Source organism: Chiroxiphia lanceolata, chromosome 11 (genome assembly GCF_009829145.1).
Source record: "Chiroxiphia lanceolata isolate bChiLan1 chromosome 11, bChiLan1.pri, whole genome shotgun sequence".
Lineage (NCBI taxonomy): Eukaryota > Metazoa > Chordata > Aves > Passeriformes > Pipridae > Chiroxiphia > Chiroxiphia lanceolata.
This window is the reverse complement of record NC_045647.1, coordinates 14,633,981-14,657,901: the sequence shown is the minus strand read 5'-3', so window position 1 is coordinate 14,657,901 and position 23,921 is coordinate 14,633,981. Positions and strand designations below refer to the sequence as shown.

The window sequence follows — 23,921 nt, the reverse complement described above, 5'->3', positions numbered from 1 at the left end:
TGCTGTGTAACATCTTTCTGAAAGGCAATTTATGGAATGGTCAGGACGAGAAACATATTTCAGTACTAAATGTTTTCAACTGGGTACTCTGCAGTCAACAATGAATTTTTAATTTTTTTTTAACAGAAACTTAAGGGTAAAACAAACAAAACGTTTAAAAACAGCAAAAAATTTAAAAAATGACCCAGTGCATCCCACTATGCAAAATGAAATGCTCAGCCAGCTTAGAGCAGCTCACCTGAGAAAAGTCAATTCAATAGAAAAAGAGCAACTTACACATTCAGCTGCTTCCTCTTGGGTACCTGGGAATTTCCTGCCCTTCTTCCAGATCCTCCTTTAGTCCTTCTCAGTGTTACCCTTGCTGCAGCACTGGCCAAGCACTCAAAAATACAAGTTCCTATGAAAAGTTTCAACCTCCTTCATGAGCTTGTGCTCACTGCACCACCATTCAGCATGTCCTCCCTGAGCCCAGGGCTCACTGCTCATTCCCAGTGCTCTGCTGGCCCTCATCCCCACTTTCCCAGCACATCAGGTACTTCCTCCTTGCCTTTGGCTTTAAATGGCGGGGGGGCAGCACAGAGAGGAGGGACTGAAAACACTCAGCTATTAACCCACCACACCAAACCCCACAGAGAAAAAAAAGGGATGAAAGCCCAGGAGGTTTTTTAAGCTGGTATTTTTATTAGAACTCTCTACATAAAGCACCTTTGCCTGCCTTGAACTGATAGCACCTCTCCGAACAAGCTCTTCCGTAACACAGCACGAGATGCTTCGAACTACTCGGCGTTCCTGGACTTGGACACGGCCGCCCTCACGGCCTGCATGATGGCATCCTTGTCAATGCCAAACATCCTCAGGAGCTCCGCTGACTTCCCGCTGCGGGGCACCTGGGACACGGCCAGGCGGCTCACGGTGACGCCGGGCTCGCCCACCACCGCGGCACACACGGCCTCGCCGATGCCACCTGCGGAGAGAGGGCAAACACGGCCTAGACCGGAGCAGGGAACACACAGGCTCTGTGTGTGTCTGAGCAAAGGGCCCTGCAAGGTACAGCCTCGGGCCCCAGGCTTATGAAAACACCAATCACATGTGCCCGAGTTGGCCTTTCCTTATATCAAAGGCATCCCGAGGACAGGCAGCCTGACATTTCTGAAGTACTTCCCAATCAGCAGCCAGACACACCTGCCTCTCAAGGGCACAGGACTGTCAGCAAGCTCTCAGCACCTCGGCAGGAGCTACCAAGGGATAGGTTTAAAAATACATTTAGACTGAAGAGTATTTACAAGTGTACTTAACGTGCTGAAATTCCAACCAATCTCAGCAGCGTTTCAGAGCTCCATCTCTCCCCAGTGCTGTACGTGCCGCTGGGCACCTCTCTGGTTATGTAACACAACCTTTGCTTGGAGCTCAGCTCACACTGAGTCACTATCACTGACAGGGACAAAAGATGCAACGGGAACTGTGTGGAGGCAGGAGAGACACTGGAAGCAAGAGTACTAGGGAAGAAGAAAACACGCGACTTGTGTCCAAAGCAAGTGCTCTGGGACCTGGTAGGAGAGACACCTTGGTGCTGCCCTTCAGTCAGGGTGTATCTGGGAGGTCTTCCCACAGCTTGGGCATTGTGGGATGTAACCAGTCGAACTGAGCCTGCAGCCAGGGGCACCTCTGCAGGGCAGCTGGTAAGATCAGCCTGATGGGGCCTGCAACACACTCAGGGTTCTGATGCTCATACAGCTGCCCTGCCCTGCCTGCTCCAGAGAGCTTAAATAGCCTGTTCAGTAGCTCACAGTGTCATGATTTGCCATCTTGCAAATCTGCAGTATAATACTTGTCCAGAGTTGAACACTAAGCTTGAAAATTATGAGGTTCAGTGACCTATCACCATCCAGAGTCTGGAACAAAAGTATGGTGTATCCAGCACTTATGGCAGATCTAGCCCACTTCAGGTACCTGGCAAGAGTGATGCTCACCTTAAAGTAGGGTGACCAATATTATCAAAATTATATCTACTAATTTCTATTAGTAGACATCTACAACAGCAGAGTAGAAAGAAGGAGGAATTTATCCCACAGGGACTGCAGAAACTGCCAAAAACATCTGATTTCAGGCAACCTGGAGCCAAGCTTTTGGACACAGGGAACACTTAAGAAGTTTGCACAGCAATGGTCTCTCCTGCAATTTCACACCTGCAGAGCAGCTGCTGTACAGCCACTCAGAGAACACTCCTGTGCAGAGCCCCTGCAGCCCAACAGGAATTTACAACTTCACTGGGCACAAACGAATCCAGACTTCACTTGGACCAAGCACAGAAGAGCACACAAGGCTGAGGTAATCAGAAAGGCAGCCCTGATTAAACCACTGCATCTGAGGAAACTTTCAACCCTCAGTGTCACTTGACAATCCTAACAGCAACAAAAAAGGCTGAAATCTCTCTTTTGCTTTAATGGAACAACAGCATCAGGTCCCCTACTCCTCTGCTGGGTCAGAAGCTGGGAGCTTCCAGCCCCTGAGGGCTGTGACCTCCTGGACCCTGCTCACCTTCATGGTAGTGGTCCTCAACAGTGATGATTCTGCCCTTGGTTGCTCTTGCACTTTCAAGTATTGTCTTCTTATCCAGGGGCTTTATAGTGAAGGGATCAATCACACGGATGAAGATTTTCTCTGCAGAAAACAGAATGAAATGATTTGCAACATGAATGTGGAGCATGCAGGACAATGCCAGTGGCACAGGCAATCACTGTGACCTTCTAGACCATTATGAAAACTCCCAGGTACCTGAACCTACGGCTTGTTTACCACAGAACTCAACCAACCCTAATTTTTGTATGCATTCTTTCTCCATGCACCTTGTGAAATAGTAATATCCATAGTAACATCCATTCATTCACTGACAAGACAGAAAAGCCTTGGGTAGGTGACTCAAGGTCACTAGGAGTGCCCATCAGCAAGACATGTAACTGGCCTTCCCCCAGGTAAGAGCAGAATCCACTCACCAGAAAATCCTCCTTATTCAGATTGTCAATCACAATTTTTTTCCTGGACCTTTATTTTACCTTTAACTTTACTGTCAAGCCAGCCACAATTTCCTCCTGATTCTTTGCTTTTGTAGGCATTTTGAGTTTTTTCTTCACTGCAGGCTGCCACGTCCCAGGTATGTCTGTCTGAACTGCCCCAGCCCTGCTCGGGGCACCCTTAAGGTTGGCACCAAACTCAGGATCTGTCCTGTGCTCACAAGGCAGGCCCAGATGGCTCGTTAAAACTGCACACAAATGGCAATTGTTTATAAAGAATAGCAATTGCTGAGGTTTTGTCTGACCCTGGCGAGCTGAACACTGGGTCAACTCCTACACATGAAGAGGCCCTATTGTCACAGTTTTATGACTGAAGGCTCTTTAGTGGCCAATACATTTTGGGTATTAGATACTGCCTCTGCACTGAGGGATTATCTCTCCAGAGGTTGTTACTCACACTTCAAGATCAGCAGAGCATTGCAAAGCATGGTAAAATGCAGAAAAGTAACAATGGTTCTGAAAATGCAACTTTTATAATGTCTTAAGGCTGGTGACTCGAGGTCATGACAAAGCATCAGTCCACCCAGACACTGCACACAAAGCTCCCCGTAAGCCACGGGCAGCATTAACTGTATTATCTCCTGCTATTTGTAATCTCTTCCTGGGCGCAGTCCCCTGACTCACAGATGGGGCTTTCACGGGTTCTTTTTCTTCTGATTTCACTGAAGGATTATCATGGCTGTGAGATGTCAGTGCACTTGAGCACTACAGTGGACCTGTGCCTCCTCCCAGGCTATTCCAGAGCTGATCCATTCACTCAGAGAAGCCCAGGGCAGCTGCAATCCAGGGCCATGTCCTGCGGGGCAGTGTCCTGGCACACGGGGACAGGCTGTGGTTTGGTCCCTGGCTCTTTGCAGCACATTGTGCTGTGACCATGTGCCACTCCTGCTTCTCACACACTGTCTCCAAGCCTCTGCCCAGGGCTCTATCACACAGATTAGCAGTTCTAAGAAGACATTGATCTGGTCAGTTTGGCAATTTTCATGGCTATTAATACTGCTAAGACAACTAAACCCCACTCCATTTTAGGCAAGACTGGCAGGTTAGAACAGTTTCATTAATGTTTACCAGTACAAAGGGTGAGCATTTAGGCTGACTGGTATTGATTTTTTTTTTTTGCTGTGTTAAATTACAGAAAAGGAAAAAAGCCCCACCTTTCCTCAGCTGCTCTGCTGCAGCCAGAGCCTCATGCAGAGTGACTCCTGCTCCGATCACAGTCACTTGGTCATCCTTGCTCTTCAAAATCACCTGCAAGAAAACATGTCCAGGTATTTTTAACAATAAATCTCACAGATTTTTTTACATTTCTAGAGATTTTATTAAAAAGATCAAATCTTTGGCATTGCAGTGTTTTAGAGGGAAAAGGGCTTTTACAAGAGGATCAGTGAATATTTTTTCTGATTCTGTTTATCTGTGCAATATTTACCTTTGCCTGTCCAATATGGAAGTCCTCATTGTTGTTGTAAATGACAGGATTTTCAGGACGACTAGTTCTGATGAAACAAATGCCCTGTTTCCAAAGTAAACATGTGAGAAGTTACAAAATCAGAAAGGTGTTGACATTCTAGTTGGTAAACCCTATGAAAAAAATACAGCAAAGCAACTTTCTATTTGTGTGGTGTTCATCCTTCTGTGTCACCTCTGGTTCTACTGAGTTAACTCCCCCCTGCCCCACCAATTCCCATTAGTCCTTTTTTGGTAGCTGGTTGTTTCAAACATCACAAAACACTTCACCTCCTCTTAGAGCACACTGATAACTTACAATTTCCTTTCTGACTCCAAGATCTTTAATTCTCTTTGGAAATGGTTCTCTCAGGGAAATGGAGAATCCTACTCAAGTTAATTAGAATCTTAGAACCTTGCCATATATGTGCAAATGTTACTCTTATCAATTTTAAAGCAAAAGAAGAAAGGCTGGGCTGAAAGGAAAAATGCTTTTCATCAGTTAATGTTCAGATGCCCTTCCAGAAGAACAAACTTGTACTTTAATCTCTCCCTCATGCTCCTTTCCCTACCCTCCATCTTTTTGTCACAAACTGTTCATTACATTTGTTACACTCCGAATTTCTACACTCCTTCACCGAAAAGCTGTAGTAGCAAGACTGAAAAATTTCAAATTATTTGCTCCTTTCTCAAGAAATACTGCTATATTAAGGAGATGATCCAACCCAGTGCTACCCATGGCATCTGACCATTGCTATGTCCAAGCTGAAGGTCTGAGAGATCAGAAACTCTCTCACAGTCAAGTGGGAAGTCTTAGTTGTCTTCAGCCACAGTTCAATTTAACTGCAATCCATCACTGGCAACAGGGGAGCAAAGGGTGGCCCGTGGGACTGGGAACTCGTGTGAGCCCCATCTCCCAGTGCCCCCAGGAGCTGTAGCCTTAGACTGACAGAACACCTGACTCCTGAGCTTCCACCTGCAGGCACCTGATGATCAAAATCTTCAAGATGAATTTATCTTTCCACATCCAGCTTCAATTTTGACCCCAGAGACGTCGTACTGGGAGTGCACTTCTAAGTTTGCTGATACCTAAGAGAGTTACACTTAACCTTATTCTGAGCCAATACATATTCAAACTGCAATTGCCATGTAATCGTTTACATCTCCCCAAATCTGGCCAGTCTGTTCCAGACTGTTCATTCTGCACTCGCCTGGAGAGAATGTCTGCAACCTTTCCTTGCATAGAAAACATCCCACTGCCACACTGGAGCCTTTGAAAGAATTTATGTGGGTAGAGACGTGCAAGAAACGTGCCAGAAGCAACAAGAGTAGTACAAAAGACAGAATTATTCTCTGGCTCAGAAATACTGTGATGCAAACCTTGGTGTTGGCAGCTATTTCCACTGCTCTTTCAGTGGCTACAGCATCACTGGGATAAAACACAGTGGAGTTGGGAATAGCCCGGAACATGCACAGGTCCTCCAGTCCCATCTGAGACGGCCCATCCTCACCTGAAAGAATTAAACCAGGGTTACAAAAGGGCAAGGGCACATTTCTGGCAATCACTCAACACAGCAGTGAGGGTCAATGTAAACCAGGCAAAAAAGAGAAAAGTATAAAATCAGGCACACACACGACATGCAAGTCTACCTGCTTGAGAAAAGAATCATCTTCTCCTTAAACTTGGAACCATCTAAACAGTAAATAAGGATAGAAAGAGACTAAAAAGAAAGAGAGCTGGGATTAAAAAGAAAAATAGGAAATAAAGTGTAACAATAAAACAACACAAAAGGAATACAACAAATTGGAAGGGTACAGATACAGAAAGAGGGTCACGAGATATCTGAGTATCTTCAGATTTACATGTACTGAGGCTACACAAGCAAAATTGATACTTGTCAGTAAGTGTTCCTCCAGATTTAAACTGCTGAAAATGTGAAAGGAGAATGGCATGTGTTCCATCAGAAATGGAGAGTGCAATTGGTGCAACTACTCTCAAATCCTTGGGCTCATTTCAAGATTAAATGAAGGGTATGTATGCATTTTTCAATACCATAAAAAGGTGTTTTAAGGAGCAGCAGGGCACCCGTGTTGTTAATTTAACAACTCAAGCGCCTCGTGGCATAACCTGCAGATCCATGGAAAGGAATCCCTAGCCAGGACACGTGCTGGATGCCATGGATTTCCATGGTTAAAGAAACAACCACCACAACACCCCCCACCCCCAGTGACCTTATGTAACGGAGCTTTGGGAATGGCACTGCTCCAAACCAGCCATGCAAAGAGCTCTGAATCCAGTCATGTCCCAGCCTGCAGCAGCAGGGCCATGAGCCTTCCCACATGCACCCACTACCTGTTAGTCAAGAAGGACGAGTTCACGAGGAAGGAGGAGACTATTTTCATAAGGGCAGCACAAAACTCTGAAGAACTTTAAATATGTTAAAGAAATCAAGCATTGAACTCTGCCACTGTACATGCCTAGTAAAGTAACCACCAACCAGGAAGAGAGAGCTTCTCTGCTTTCAGTCATGACATGAGAAAAACCTCTCAACATCAGCTTCTAAATCTGTTTGCACTCTTGAGTGAATGAGTGGGATCTCAGTGGGCATTTTCCTTTCCTAAAATGTACCCACACAATGCAGACATAGAAGAAAAGTGAAATTATGAAGAATAAAATTGTCTGGTACCTGAATTAGAATCTTATCCAAGGTAGAGAGTTACTCATGCTTTTCCTGCTTTTGCTACAGTGGTGCCAATACCACCAGCACTCATAGCTCATACCAGAAATTTACACAGTAGTACTAAGTAGTTTGGCCCCAAGTCTTTAAGAAAGTCCCAATTTACACGGTTTTAGATCAAAAGAGAGAATAACTCTCAAAACCTCGATTTATAGCTTAATAAAAAAAGTGAGTGTTTAATATAAACAGTATCAAATGTCCAAGATATAAAACTGTCTAAACAACTGATATTTCTATTTTTGACAGACGTACACTGATTTCTTTCCTTGCATATTCAGTTTGGAAAATACAGACTTTTTCCATTATTCTCTTATGACCTTAAAACTTATTTAATGTTTCGGTCCATCAGCCACTATTGGTCTAGGAGTGAACTTAGTACAAGTTCAGAAGGTCATTTCTCATAAATTTAATGGGTCCAAATTTCAGTGCAGCAGAAGCCCAGGTCTACCTAGAACTGCATACATAAAACTTCAATTTTCACCACAGATCCAGATCGGATTCTGAATTCCATGCAGATTTTGAATTCCATGCAGGCCCAAAGTTCTAATAGGACATACACTTAATTCATACCCTTCCATTTAAAATTGAATTTTTTAACTGCTCAATGGTTTCTCTGTGTAATTTTCTTTATAACTCTTTATATAAGTTGCAAAACTTATATAAACTTTATACAACTCTTTATATAAGTTGCAAAACTTTGGGTTGAAATTCTTTTTTGAAAATCAGAGTTGAGGCCTGAATGAGATTTGTAATTGCAACAACTTTATAAATCCAAGTATGCACTTGGCAATCACAGCTCCCAGCAGAACATTCCAAGTGCTGAAAATTGAAACCTGGAAGTGTAGTTCTAGGAGACAATTGGGGTAGCTCAAACGAGTTTTATCTTCTTAAATGAGCAAAGACAAAAACTAATTGGCTTTTGCACCAACACACCTTGCTGCTTGCTAAAAGTCTTAAACTGGATTGAACTAGACTATGATGAGGTGGGAGGACTGATTTTAACAAGAAAAGAGACTTGTAAAAGAATCTCTCCCTTAATGACATACAAAACCCATAATCTGATACACTCTAAATACAGTCTCCACTACTACAGCATTTTCTACACAGCAGAAAATTTATATTAAGTATATATATGTAGCAAGTTTGAGGCTCTGGATGACAGTACACATGTTTACAAAGTATCTTTAAATCTTTACCAATATTACAGGTCAAATTAACTATTTTGTTTTAAACATAAAACCCCCAAGTCTTCTCCAAACCATACTGCCAGCCAAAACTGCAAAACTGATGTATGCAGAGAGCCTTCATTTACTACCCCTGTCAGCTCTCCCTCCCTTTCTTTTTCCCTATAAATACCCACTGCTTTTTCAAGCATGAATGTCTACTTGCATTTTCCTTCTTGGTATGCAAGTCTGTTCCTGTTTTCATGGGTGATGTCTATGCACTTCAGTTAAAAAAAAAAAAACCAAACTCTCTTCCTTCCTCAAACCAAAGTCAAACCCCAATATGATCTGACATTTTCCAAAGAGCAAGGATGGGAAGCCAAGACCAGGGCAGGTTCTGCTGGCAAGGGCCCTCAGCCTGTTGCTCTCAGGCTGCACTGCTTTGGTTTCCACTGGCAATCCCTCTTCCCACACCTCTTGAGTGGATGGATTGCAGGACAGGGACTGGGGGAGCAAAGTCCCTCCATTGTAACACATGTCCTAGGGTCAGCTGGGATAGAGTTAATTTTTTTCTTAGCAGCTGGTACAGTGCCATGGTTTGGATTTAGGATAAGAATACTGTTGATAACACACTGACGTTTTGGTTGTTGCTGTGTGCTGTCTACCTTAAGTCAAGGGCTTTTCAGTGTCCTCATGTCTGCCAGTGAGGAGGTGGACAAGAAGTTGGGAGGGAGCACAGCCTGGACAGCTAACTGGAAGTGGCTGATCACAGCTCAGGGACAGGCTGGACATCAGGCAGTGGGTGGTGAGCAATTGTAGTGTGCTTATCTTTCCTGGGGGATATTTTTTTATTTACAATTATTATTATTAGTAATAGTATATTTTACTTCGTTTCAATTACTAAACTGCTCTTATCTCAACACAAGAGTTTTTTTCTGTTCTCCTCCCCATCCCACTGCAGGGGCAGGTTTGTTACCACCTGAAGAACCTCTACATATGTAAATCTATGGGAGCTGATGAGATCCGTCCCAGAGTCCCAAGGGAACTGGCTGATGTAGTTGCCAAGACACTCTCCATGATATTTGAAAAGTCATGGCAGTCAGGTGAAGTCCCTGGTGACTGGAGAAACAGAAACACTGCACCCAGTTTTAAAATGGGGAAAAGAGAGGACCCTGGGAACTACCAGCTACCACCCTGTGCTGGGGATCCTGGAACAGATCCTCCTAGAAGCTGTGCCAAGGCACATGGAGCACAGGAGGTGATTCAGGACAACCAATGGCTTCACCAAGGGCAAATCCTGCCTGATTTTGAGCAACCTGGTCTAGGGGAAGGTGTCCCTGCCCATGGCAGAGGGGTTGGAACAAGGTGACATTTAAGTTCCTTTCCAACCCAAACCTTTCTATGATTCAATTACCTGAATTACATAACAGCTTCACAGTTCCTGTTTCATCACACTTAGAGATTTTGGGTTTTTGTAATCAATGCATGAACACTTGTAGTAGTAAAAAATACTGAGGTAAGTTGAAGCAGTTATTTCAAATTGGTGATCTTTGAAGGGTTTTTGAGACTGATGGACAAGAACATCTGGGCAAGAATAGTATCATTAGTTTCTCAGTTTAGAGACTGGGAGACAAAATAGAAGCACATGACTGCAAAGATGAACAGGAATCTAAACTCCTCAGATTCCATCAAATCCCTTTATATCAGTCTTTACTGGCACAGTACAAAAGCTTGTAGGAAAAAGTCCTATTTTCATCGGGCCAAAGAGAAAAAAAAGCAGGTGAGGGCTTGAAATCTTCCTCATTCTTTCTAAATACAACACTGTGTCTCACAAAAGCGAATTTGCAAACATGACTTCCTGCCATCAGTGTCACACTGCTACAGCACCCCAGCTACAGCACTGCTTGTCTCCACAGAGCATGACCATCCCTGACTGGATGGGAGCTGCTGGCCCCCAGGTGCCCTCACCGATGGAGACGCCGCAGTGGGAGCCGCAGAGGTTGATGTTGCTCTCGGAGATGGCGGCCATGCGGATCTGGTCGAACGCCCGCGTGAAGAAGGTGGCGAAGGTGCTGGCAAAGGCAATGGTTCTGTCCCGAGTGGCACAACCGACTGCAACGCTCACCTGGAGCAGGGAGATTGTACAAGAACAGTGAGTTCCTCATTTATCAGTTGTTTCTGAGACGTCGTCCGTCCGTGGGACTTCTTGCCCTAAAAATTTAGCAGATTAAAAATCTCTGTCCAGTTGGCTTTTCCAACATGGAGAGGAAGCAACTTGCTCTCCCACTATCTCTCCTCCTACATGTCCTCTGCTCCCTGCTTCAACTGCTAGCTGTTGTTGATTCTTACTGTCAGCTTCTTTTCTCTATCTGCTCCAAACAGCCTTTCACTGAACTTTAAGAATTATCCCCCTTTCTTTTACTGGATCAAAAGCTTACACTTTCAGCCCAAAGGACACAGTTTTGCTATCTCCACTAAGCAAAAATTATCATTACCGAGAGGGAATGGATTTACCTGGGTTATTTAGACTGATATTTACTAAAAGGGCTCTCCTTTAGCAAAATGGAAACTAGAACAAGATTCCTAAATTGTTTATTGCTGCAATTGCCCCACATATTTATTTGACAAGCAAGTATTAGAACCCCACTCTATGGAGACTCACTGCATGGCAACACCAGTCTTTGGTAAAGGCAGGAGGGCAGTTACCATGTTCTGCTCAGCAATGTAGCACTCGATGTAGCGACTGGGGTGTTCCTTCTTGAAGAGCTCTGAGAAGGTGGAGTTCTTTGTGTCCCCATCCAAAGCAATCACTCGATCGTTGGCATGGCCCAGTTTTGCCAGTGCAACCCCGTAAGCTTTGCGTGTAGCCCACTGGGAAAGGAAAACACAGCAGGCCTGTTGGAACTTTCTGTTTCTACAGGTATTTTTTTCCTTCCCACTTTGTTTTGCCGTTAAGTCTATGAACATACAATCAGAACCAAAACACAACCAAAGGCATTTTAAATGATAGTAGTATCAAAAGTACATATGAGAACGGTGACACGCAGAAGAGTAAATAAAAAAAAAGGAAAAAGAAAACCACAGTGCAGCATTAGGACACATTGTGTGCTAATGTATTGGAACTGGCAACTCCCTACCAATCCAGCTAGGAAATTCTTAAAACCTTGCTCTCTAATCATGGAAATTCACTGAACTTCGTAGAGTTTCTTTAATTTTAAATGCACATAAAGTAGTTCAGATAATTGATAATAGTCACAAAATGAAGAAGAGTGATTTGAGTCTTCCTATTTTAATATATCCTTTCAATACCCAGCGAGTTGATTGTCTCACATCACAGAAGCAGATGTTTGCCTGCTCAGGTGGGTAATTGAAATTGTGGAAAAGGATAACACGAAACCTCCTGCCATACATTTAAACATGAAATTGAAATATCTGACAAACAGTGAAAACAAAGAGAATACCTTTTCTCCCACTTTGTAAGTTGGTGGAGATGGCATCTTAATGTTTCTAATATTTACTATAGGTGCATCTTCTTCTGGGAGGGCCGGAGAAAGCTTTTTCTTATTTTGGATTTTATCATCTATTTCTTGAATGACTTGTTCAGCCATATTTTTTGGAAGGGGCTTTCCATGCCAGCTTTCCTTATCTTCAACACCTGTGTATTTAAAATCACATTACAAGTAAGAAAAATATAAAAACAATCTAGGTTTTTAGCTGCAGATTTTACCCAGGTAAGTGCAGTGGAGTATAACAGTCTAGTATTGTCTTCCAAGGAAGAAATTCCTTAAACAATTACAATAGTAATCAATTGCATTAAGACAGACATGTTTAAACATATAAGAGGAATAACGTACTCCAAACTTGTGACAAAATCCCAGTGTCTTCTACTTTTAAATTGGCACCTAACAGACCTGGTCTGTAAGTGTGGCAGGAAATTATCAGTAAATCAGTGTGAGCATTTCACATGAAATTTAACAGTTGGGCCTGATTAAACAAACTCAGTGAAGTTTGAAACAACAGCTAACCAAGCTGTCTAATTCAAAAAGCTGACGTTTTACAGCTTTATTTTAATAGCTTCTGATGACTCTTATCTGTGCACCTGGCACAAACAGCCACATTACCTCTCTGGCCCATACACTGCTTTCCCTGAGCAAGTCACCCCGAATAATGAATTTTGCTTGCTTACTCAAAGAAAAGGAATGAAGATATTCACTCCTGTTATTAATATTTATCTGGTCAGAAAGGCAAACTTGCAGAGTGCTGCTGAAAGCTGGAGCTGAAGAGAATCACAGCAACCCCTGACAACTGAACATGCATTTACTCCACTCCATGGACACAACGCTCCGTTAGCTGGGACACATCTCACTTGCAAGAACCATGGTAACTTCTTCAGCAATAATGGGGTTGAGAAGGGCAGAGAGTTTGAAAGACTTTCTGCCTGCTATTGCTCAGATGTGCAGGTACACACCTGTCCCCTGGACAACGATATTTATGTGAGTCTCACACCATGTAAAAATTCCAAAGGATCTTAGAGACACTGTGAAAAAACTCAAACAGCTGCTAACCTGTAAAATAATTTCTACAGGCTACTGTACCCTGTATGTCCATGAACTCCACATCAGATAAGAATTAAGCTGCAGTATGACCTGGTAGCTGATGGACCCTGTCTCACGCAGCTTTGTCAAAGCTGTAATTGCAGCACCCCCCCCCTGTTTTCCATGTATTGGAAAATACTGCCTGTGGGAACAGCAGCAACACAGGGAACAGGGACCTTCTGTGACAAAGCTACTCCCTTCTCAGAGTAGTCTCTGTGAGTCTAGGGATCAAGGGCACACCAAGAAAGTGGCCCTCATTTGCCAGGACAACTTTAAAGAGCAAGTCATACGGTCCAATGTTTCCCTTGTCACCAGCCATCTTCCAGACTAGAAAAGACTTTTTATACAGTAACAACTCGAGAACAGTTGCCAGCAGAGGAAATCCTGCTCTGCAACAAGGGAGCTGTAACAGCCCAGTCCAAGTGCACCTGGCTAACATGAAGAACTGAGTCACATCTTTGCCAGCCTCCAGTGAAGCCTCAGGCTGATTGTCCTCCTTAAGAAAAGGCAACAAAGGAAGGAGACAATAGGGTGAAATTCTGAGTTTTCAGATTGTATGGAAGGATTATCAAGTCAAAAAGCTGACAGCATACAATGTATTTCCAAAGTATGAAAGAAGTTAAACTTCCTTATTTTTTACTAATGGCACCTTTATTGCAGTACCATGCACATATCACACACATGAGCCTGCACAGCAAGAGATGGTTTATTACCTGATATGCCTTTGCCTTTGTAAGTCTTTGCAATGATGGCTGTTGGCTGGTGTTTGGCCTGGCCAAAGGCTTTGCAAAGCTCCTCCACACTGTGTCCATCCACGATGATAGCATGCCAGCTAAGAACACAAACAGATCAACTGTTTCTAAAGGGTTTTAGCATGTGACACTCTCTGGGAGTCAGCAATAACAATAACGAATACTAATGCCATTCCAGTGCAGTGTCTTTTTAAGGGACCCAAAGTGTGCCAGAAACACAGACTAGCATTTATTTGATATCATAAAAAATACCACAGTCGCTTTTTTATAATGCAAAAAGAGTCACAGAGGCAGCAACAGCTACAAGCAAAATTCACAGCCCACAGATAACTAAGTTATCCTACATTTCTTCAGATATAATGGCCATTTTTAATAACAAGAGCAAATCAAACATCTAAAAATAAGATAAAAACTGACAATGGAAGCTGATTAAAAAAAAAATGCTCCATCATAATTTGCATGGCTGCTATTGTATATGACAGTTTTTTATCGTGGGTTTTGCATCTACATAGAAATATGAAACTAAATGAAAGCCAATACACAAAGAATTCTCATCGTTTCCATGCTGTATTTTTGCTCTACTTGCTATGACAGTACATGTGGTCACACAGTCATAAAATCTGCATTTAATATGATAAAAACAGTTTTAAGATCCTCTAACAAATGTATCTGAGTAAGCAGTCCTCTTATTTTTCCTCTAAACAACAAATTCTGCCACTTTTAATATTCCTGCCGTACCCATAAAGTCGACCAATATCAGGGATTACAAAAGACCACCTTCCTTGGTGATGGCAGCCTTTAGAGCTGAAAGCTCATTTGAACAATTCTGAGAAGCAAATAAAACATACAGTTTGGACTGAGAGATTATCCTGAGCTCCTTCCCCTCACATACCCAAAGGCCTCGCAGCGTTTCTGGTAGATTTCCACGTGGTGTTGCAGAGGAGCGGGGTCACTTTGTCCAAGACGGTTAACATCAAATATGGCAACGAGATTATCCAGCTTGTAAAAGCCAGCAAAGGCCATTGCCTCCCAAACAGAGCCCTCAGATAACTCTCCATCTCCAAGCAGACAATACACTCGATAGCTAGAAGAAGTTAAAAAAAATGAAAATAAATCAAGTTTGATGCGTAAGCACTATTAAATAAAAAAACAAAACCCCTCTAAACAATTCAGAGTGAGAATTCACTGCTTTTTTCTATCCCAAGCTCAACTCCCATTGCTCAATGCATTCACCTCAGATAACATTACATAGTAATCTTAGACAAATCAAATTAAAATATTTTTGAGCTGGTACACATTAGAAAAATAAGATGAGAAATACTGCACTGCCTTCCAAATCTTTGTCTCAAAAAAATCAAGTCTTAAGCCTCCCATTGCAAGGCTTGACTGAACAGGCCCATTGAACACTGTCACTGTGACTCAGCAGGATCTGAACAATGCAGGAATGGTTACTGGCTGCTTCCTCCTTCCTACCATGGACTCTCTGGAAGGACAACCAGCACCTGAATTTCAGGCAACTCTAAACTGTGGATGAATTCAGCTATGGTTTAAAGCATGCTGCATAACCAAATTCAGAATTCAGGAAAAAGATAACCAATATGATATGACTTCATAGACTATTTCTCTAAACACTAAGCCTTTTATTCAGGTAAAACTCAGTTAGCAGGAGCACTGCCTCATCCCTGCAGAATTCATCCCCTGCATTTTTCTTCTATTACCACTCTCTTTTTCTGGATGACAAAGCTTTGTAAATGTTTATTACCCACTAAAATTAAAACAGAACAGTAAATTAGCCTTCAAAAATATACAATTTTAAAACAAAATAATCGAGATGGCTGTTGGAGATTTTTTTCTTACTAGACATTAAGCTGTAAGAGAATCTTGCTCTGAATCCCACCTGCCTTCGGCTAAATCTGAACTCCTTTCACTGAAGCTGCTCCCCAGTGCTGCACGCAAGACCACCTTTTCCTTTTGTCATGTAAGCACTGGTTAGATTTTTTCCACACGTAGCATCTGTTAAACTCAATTAAAATCAGCAAGTCATCTTTCACAGAAATGATTTCAAGCTAGTGAAGTGTAGGACACATTAACTGGGCAGCCTATGCTCGAATGTACTAGAACTGTCACATAAAATACATCAACTACATCAGGCTATTTTCCTCCTCACACAGATTGCCTTTAGACATTTTCTTTTCTTATGCACAAAACAAATGGCAGAAGCAGTCATTTTTGTCTCTGTGGAGTTGAGTGCCTTTCTGATAACATTTTGGAGCCCTACTTTATGATCCAATGATGTTATTATTGACCATAACAGTTCCTTATCGAATGTTCTCCATTATTTGTCATCTGACTTTGAACAGACACATTTTTGGCTTGTGCCGTTCTTCTAAGGGGACACGTCCAGCCTCAACAGGGCTATCAATTACTCTCTGGGAGTTAGAGGCTGTTCCAACAACTTACTGTCTTCTCTACTCAGGAATACTACCTTGCAGTGCTGTCAGGTTACAACAGGAACACACATATGCACTAATTCTTGTTAACCTTTAAACCCTCGTAGTTTTGCTGGCAACAGCTTCGTAATTATCAGGCTCGTAATCTATCACTGAAAACCTGAATTTGAAATTAGATTTGGGAATGGAGAATAGAATAAAGTAGTTTTGTTTTTCCCTGACTAAGGACTTATTTTCACAAAATTTTCCCACTGAATGCCTATAATCATAAAATATGAAGATGGAATTACCTGGCTCTGTCAAAGAACTTGCCAGTGTATGCCATGCCACATGCAGCACCAAGACCCTGCCCAAGGGATCCAGTAGCCACATCAGTGAATGCTTGTCTCTGAGAATAAGAAGAGAACAATTATTTTACAATTAAGAAACAGAGGAACTAAATTGCAGTACTAGAAGATGGTTCAACATACATCAAAATGCAGCTTCTCAGCCATAACAACATACAAGTCTCTCTAAATCTTGCCCCGAAATCCTCTCTCTGCACTGTGTGTACCTTGATGGTCAGTGTCACAAACTAACCAGGTTCTCTGAGAGGGAATGGTAACTATGGCCCACAAATTTCTCAGCTATGCTTCAGATGGCAGCAGTTAAGAATCAAGGATTTCGGGTAAAAAAGGATGAACTTTCTTCAAAAGAAACAACTGGCTGAGAATGGAAAGACCAACGAGGTTACAAAACTGGATGCAAACTCTTGAAATACATCAAAGCTGCTTAAAGGACAAGTAAAGCCTGGATGGAACTTTACATAAGCCTTTTTTAAAATGGAAAGTATTGACATGCAGGACTGTGGGGGAACTTTACTACAACAATAAAGGTAATTTTTATATGTTCACTCAAACACAGACACCAATTCAGTTGTGAAGCCATAAGTATCATCATCCTTCTTAAAAGTCTTTATCTTTCCTGTACAGTACAGCTGGCAACCAAGAACTGCCATAAAATACATGCTCTTATTGTTTCACAGAAAACATCATTTTATATCAAAGGTTACAAGCACTCACTGGAACTGGGTGTCCTTCTAGGACAGAATCAATTTTCCTCAAGTTCAGTAATTCTCCTTCTTGTAGAAATCCAGCCTCTGCCCAAACAGAATACAAAATTGGTGCTGCATGACCCTAGGGAGAAACAGAAATTTTAAAGTACAAGTTTCACAACTTCCTAGGATCAATACTAAGCTCTACAAAGCTGACAAACCCTGAAATCAGGTTCTTGTGTCCACTAAGAAAACACTGAATTATAAAATACTTTTACAGAACAACATTCACACTAATGCTTGCTTCCAAGTTTCCCACACCCCTGCTTAGAGCATCCCAGATCAATGAGCAAGTGTTATCCCCCTAGAACTTCTTCAGTGTACTCAGGTGAGATGCAGTGTGTGACAACAGGCAAAGTTTCAAGCTTTATACCCTCAGACCCTTGTGGCCAGGTCCAACAGGATAACTCTAAAGCAGCAGTCATCTTCCACCCTGGAGCCATCAGGAGTCACAAGAGCATGCAGAGGTTTGAAGCCATTTAGCAGCTCTGGGCAGAGACCCTGATTAATTAGAGAGGTAAAGCAAACGTGAAGAAGCAACTCTCAGTGCTTTTACCCCCTCAGCATCAGCAGCTTGCTTCTTACCAAATTCCTTATTTTAGAATGGGCATCAGAAGTGGCAACAGTTGCTATATCCAGTGCCAGAATATACATGACGGGCTATACAGCACTACTCTGAGCCACCACATGAAGAATTCTGTCTCTAAGATGAAATCTGTCTCAGTGGAGCAGGAGATATGTGCCATGTTTTACACAGTTATGTTTTCTGAAGGCCCCTCACCTGCCTTAATGTCATATGATCAAAATACCCCTGCGACTTCTAAGGGCATAAAGTAAAAGGGGATACAAACAGTAACAGTCAGCCCAGATGTGAGATTTACAGTTTTCTAGCCCACAATGGCTTCAGAAGTAGCACTGACTTTAATATCATCCTGGCACAGTAGGAATGCAAACTACTCACTAACTGCCCTGTTTCATGTAATGCTCCCTGAGAAGCTGGCAGGAATTAGTGCCCACTGGGATGTGGCTGCAGGCAGAACAGCGGGGCTGCAGTTAACAAGGACAGCACAGGAGCTGACTGCCTTGTTAGAAAATTGGTTATGCCAAAATAAAACAGACCTTAATGCATCCTGATAGATTTTATAGACAATATAATAACATTTATTACTTAATACTAGAACAAAGTGAAGACTTATCAACAAACTTTATAGAGACACTTTCAAACCATCTTTAAGTTATGCTACATCTTAATTCAACCAACTTTTATTTGTCTTTCTGAAGCAGACCAATTCCAAGCTCTCAAATATTTCCAATAAATTTCTGTGCAGATGCAAGTGTAAGTAAGCACAAGTCAAGGAAGACCAGTCAACTTAATCTACAGGCAAGCAGTTCTTTCCTAGCAGAGTAAACAGGATCACAAAACATTTATTATTTACCTTTGAAAGAACAAACCGGTCGTTGCTGGCGTTTCTGGGGTCTTGCACTTTGTACCTCATGGTATGGAAAAACAGCACAGACATAATCTCTGCTGCACTGCAACATGATGTAGGGTGGCTACAAGTCAAGAAGATGCAAGATTACCACTTCTTGTTATTGTTTGCTCGGGCCCATATCTTTAAAATATCACTTTACCAGTCCTCGACTCCTCAGAATTAAAATATACAATCTGAAGTGTTTGAAAACACATCCCATCTGCCATTCCCCCAATGCAAATTAGCTGTACTTCGAGACAAAGGGAGCCTCTTATCTGGTTGAAGTGGATGCTCAATCTAGACCCTGCTGACAGCTCAAGGATGTATCTTTTAGAGCTCTCTGTTCTTCTCCATGCCAAGGACCACCACCCTGAGGGGTGACCACGAAGCACAGGAACCTGTACAACCTTGGGCCTGAAATCAGACTCCACAGATTTATCCCACAGGAATTCACACGGATGCAGAGGAAACAAGGGCAGCTTTCCACAGTACTCGAACCACTCACTGAGTGAAGGAATTAAAAGTGTGGCACCAGGACTTGTTCAGGCCCTGATGCACAGGCAGGGATTGGTAACACCAGATTAACTTTTGCAGAAAGTTCTGGAACATTTATCATTGTATAACATAGGAACCACTTCATTTTACCATGTTAGAGCTGATAGAATTAAAATTCTGATTTCTAAAGAGGGCATTAAATAATGCAACTCTTGTATTTCATCTTCTACTGAAACTGGATTCAGAAATTTACTGTCTCCAGTAAACACCCAGACACATGTTATAAAATACTAACTTGCTTAATCTCTGGCTGGGAGAAGAACATCTCTATCACTTTGAAATATGGTACTAGTTGGTTCATCAAACATTTATAAGTATCTGTGATTGTGTGATGTGGGATAGTCTCTCCCACTGAACTGTCTGGGATAACATTTGAAACATTCTTCAACAGCAGCATGAATTAATACTTCAACTACAACTTGCCTTAGAAACACACAGGCCCATTTCAGAGGCAATTGTGCCATAAAGTACCAACAAGCAAATACAGAACTCCCTGAAAAGGGTTCTTTCAAGTGGCAAATAATGAGTTATATATTTCATCTGAAGTTCAAAAGAAGGGCATATAATTACTTTTATTTATCTACATTACTGTAATTAAAATATTGATCAATGTTGTTATGCACCTGGAAGGGATGGCACTACTTGACCACTTAAGTGTACCAGCCTTGGCTTTTCAGCTGCAATAAAGCTTAAAAGGAGTAAGGAGGCTCTTTAAAAATCTTTATTAAATGTGGAAAGTAGCATTTTTCGTATTTTACTGGTGTAAATAGGATCGTTTTGGATATCAGTTGTTGCTACTGAAGTACAGGAAAGCAGATGCTGAACAGTAAGAAGGCTGAAAATAACTTACAGTTTCATCTCACTTTCTCTTTTACCAATATATATTTTTCATCTTTTAACACAATATTCTTAAAATATTTGACCCTACTTATAAAACAGGACGAACTTACTATGAAAGTGTCACATTTCATTTCCCACATGTACATTACCATGCATGTTAGGATTAGACAACACTTTCACTAGAACTTTAACCAGAATATTCTTTTTGATAGTAATAAACCTTCCCTCCCAACATCCCCAACGGTGCTGTAATAAGAGAATAAAAACATGCAAAACACTAGCAAAATACAAATTACAGTTAGTGTCCATCCCTTAGTAAGTACTCACACAGGGAACAAAAGAATTAGCTTTAAACCATGGTTCAAACATATTAGTAAATATTTATGTATTTGAGTTAATGAAGAAGCCTTACATGCTTGTTTAAAGCTTTCATTCCTTTAATTTTATTAACTTTATACTTAACCATACTTCTATGAACTCCTGGTCTTGGTAAAAAAAGTTTTAAACCACCTAAAATGGTAGCGCGTGGAAATAAAAAAAAAGCAGAAAAATTTAATAAATTACCTGAAAATTGGAAAAAAAAATAATCTTGTTAAAGCTACAGGTAATTACATGAATTCCTACTATCAGAAATAACCAAAAATTTAACTGCTTATCAGATATCAGAAATCATTGTAAAAATCAACTACATCCTGATGGATGAACAGCCCAGAACATCGTGGTGCTTGGTCCCATTACTACTCTTCTTTGATGGGTTCTACTGAAGCCTTAACTTTGAAATACAGCCCTTCAGGAGGAAACCAAACTGAAGTCCATCAGGACACCGAAATCTTGGATCCACATAAACCAAGAGTAAAATGATTACTCCAAAAAAGTAGTTTCGTAGGTGTTTTTTATTACTCTGCATCAATTATCTCCATCTACACATGTCCACATTTCAACTAAAAAGGACAGTGGTGGAAAGTTAAAATAGAACACTGAGTTCAAGAGAAAAGCTAAAAAAATTGAAGAAAAACTAATCTGCAACAAATTATCACATCACACCTTATGAAACTTAACTGCCTCTTAAGAAACTCTTACAACTTCCACTTTTAAGAATGTAACCAGCCACCTCTAGGAAGCCCAGGAACTGTTTCAAAACTGTAAAAAGTTATCATCAGCTACAGAAGAGACTCTACACGTTCTGACGGAAATGTCTGCACTACTTATCTAAAAAAACCCACCTTCTTCCACGCCCCAAAGCAAGTATGTTCAATCCTTACAACTAACTCAATCAAATTTTTTGCCCACGTAAGTCGTTTTAAACATAAATTTTTTTTCCAGTTCACTGAATTTTTCCACCACAGCTGGTGAAGCACTCAAAGTGATGTGTTTGAGCAACTTCAGGATCAGACCGACTTTGCTCTTGTCCAGGCAAAGGTTGTACTTTTTTTAACAAAAGGTAGAACAAGTAAAGGCTGCAAGAACTGGTGTGTCAGATCTACCACAGCACCACTTGTGTTGCAATACACACCACATTTTACAGAAATTACTTCCTTGAAAGTAGTAGGCAGCTCCTGTTTTGTCTGAAGTGCTTTTACTGCAAGTATTTCCTTCAGCTTTTACCAACTACACCTTTAACAAACACAAATTTCCTTACCAAAGTCAAAGCAAGCATGACAATTTATTTTTTTAATTAACTGTGAGCTTCTATTTAACTTGCATTCAAACATCTTTCCATATTCTTGGTGCACACCAGCAATTTAAGCAAAGTGTACTGTCTCCTTCAATTTTTGGGAAACATATTCATAATGTACAGATGTTTTAGAAGTATGTGTGCTTTGTCTAACTCCACAACAGACTGACTCTTTTAGGTATGTTATTACACGATCATCTTGGCAATCAAATCTTATTAAGAAAATACATGACTTGCCAACAGAATCTTCCCTCCAGAGCCCATCTTTCATAATCTGCTCGTTATCAGGTTGTGTAATAATTTCAGACTACACAACTCCAGTGGCAGAATAAACCAGAGGGATTAATGAAATGCCATTGTGCAAGAAGGACTCGGTATTGTAGCACACATGAACTGGGAATAAAAAGCTTGAGAAAAGATACTTTACTGTCTCTTCATCAGTGTGGTGGGAATGGTTTTACTGCTGAGTTCCATGGACCACAGAAGAGAAGCAGAGGCTGTAGCATGAACCTTATCCTTCAACAGCATATCAGACAAAGCAGAGAAATAATTTTATCTGCCGATAAGACAAGTAATACCACACATCCCTAGGCCTGCTTAAAATATATACTAGAAGCTCGATACTGAAGCCCAAGCTCTACTAAGCAGATTTAGCACAATTTTTCTTACCTACAATTTCACACAGGCTTGTGTAATAATGCCTGTACACTGCAGCTTTGAAACAAATCAAGAAGTAAAAGAGCAATTGTTGGGTATCCAGCACTTCTCCCTCCAGACTGGACCCAACAAACCCACCCCCATGGAGGCCGAGAGGTTTCCCGTGTCCCAACACCCCATTTCACAGGAAGAACCACAGTAGCATTTCCATTCGCTGTCTGCAAACAGAACGAGTAAAGTTCAGTTTCTCTGTTTCCAGAGCCATGTGAGGCAGCTCACGCCAGGCACAGGGTGGAGACTGTAAGGCAATTCAAAGAAGCTTTATAACGTTTTACATACCACCCTTCTCCACACGAACCTCGGCATCCAAGAGATTCCTGCAGACTTTTTAAATTTTTTTTGTTTTTTAAACACTGCAGCCAGTTTCAAAGAGGTCCAAAGGAGGAAATTGCAACAACATGGGAGAGATTAAAAAAAAGGCCAGCACTTTATATGGAGGCACTGAAATATATTATTCAAGCAGAAAAAACGGCTTTAATTTTATATGAGTAAAAGAGGATTGTTTGCAGAGATTTTTTTTTCCATAGGTAAAGCACGATCAAAGGAAGGATAACCCTGGAATCTGCACACATCAGAGCCCACACTAAATCCTGTCCAGAGGCCTGAATAAGCTGCCCATTGGAGACCGCGGGCATGGCACAGATAATCCCACTTGGGCTCACTTGAAATTCTGTACAGAATTAGTTCCAACTGACGGGCACGCAATGAAAAAGAAGCCGCTTGCGCCTCGGGCACAAATTCTTTGGTTTCCAGTCCTGCACCAACTTAGCATTCCCGGCCTCTCTCGCAGTCACAACACCCGCGGGCACCGGCGCCCAGCGTGGCCCGGGCGGGCTCTGCCCGCGCAGCCCCCGGCCCCGGCCGCCATTTCCAGATGTGCCACCGCCGCATCCAGCGGCGCGGGGGGTGCGGGGCTTTGGCCGGGTCATCCCTGCCCCGCTCCCCATCCCCGCCGCTCCCGCAGCATCCCCGCACAGCCGGAGCGGGGCCTCTGCCCCAGGACACCGGCGCGTGCCCGGGCCCCTCCCAGCCCCAGCCCGAGGCCGGATGCCGCCCCGGGCTGCGGGAGCGCGGCTCCGGTGTGCGGCCGGGGCTCTGCCCGCCTGCCTCCCTCCCTCGCTCACCCGGAGCCGGCCGCGGTCGTGGCCTTGATGGAGCTGATGCGGAGCCGGTTGGCCGTGTCCTTCAGCGCCTGCAGCGTCTGCTGGTCGGGCTTGTGGTAATCCTCCATGGGGGCGAGGCGGGAGGGCCGCGGCGGCTGCGAGGCTCGGGCGGCGGTGGCTGCACCTGGGGCTGGGCTCCGCGAAGGCTGCGGCGGCGCGGCTCACCCGGGCCGAGCGCGGGGCGGAGAGAGGAG

At 42.5% G+C, this 23,921-nt stretch overlaps 1 protein-coding gene and 1 long non-coding RNA gene across 2 annotated transcripts in view; one reads left to right on the top strand and one right to left on the bottom strand.

Annotated features, from left to right (window-relative positions):
- Positions 1–660: 660 nt before the first annotated feature.
- Positions 661–23,916, bottom strand: TKT (transketolase). Its single transcript, XM_032699044.1, has 14 exons — positions 23,689–23,916; positions 18,742–18,859; positions 17,274–17,387; positions 16,503–16,600; positions 14,655–14,846; positions 13,724–13,842; positions 11,877–12,070; positions 11,122–11,286; positions 10,384–10,540; positions 5,895–6,025; positions 4,498–4,581; positions 4,226–4,319; positions 2,539–2,661; positions 661–964 (listed from the first exon to the last, which is right to left on the bottom strand). Exons 1-14 carry the CDS (start codon positions 23,793–23,795, stop codon positions 777–779), a joined length of 1,884 nt encoding a protein of 627 aa, XP_032554935.1. The 5' UTR covers positions 23,796–23,916; the 3' UTR covers positions 661–776.
- Positions 10,335–23,921, top strand: part of LOC116792247 — a 48,186-nt gene continuing 34,599 nt past the window's right edge. Inside the window, exon 1 of the long non-coding RNA XR_004359033.1 lies at positions 10,335–10,567. This is a non-coding gene — a long non-coding RNA (uncharacterized LOC116792247). The remainder of the gene's footprint in view (positions 10,568–23,921) is intronic.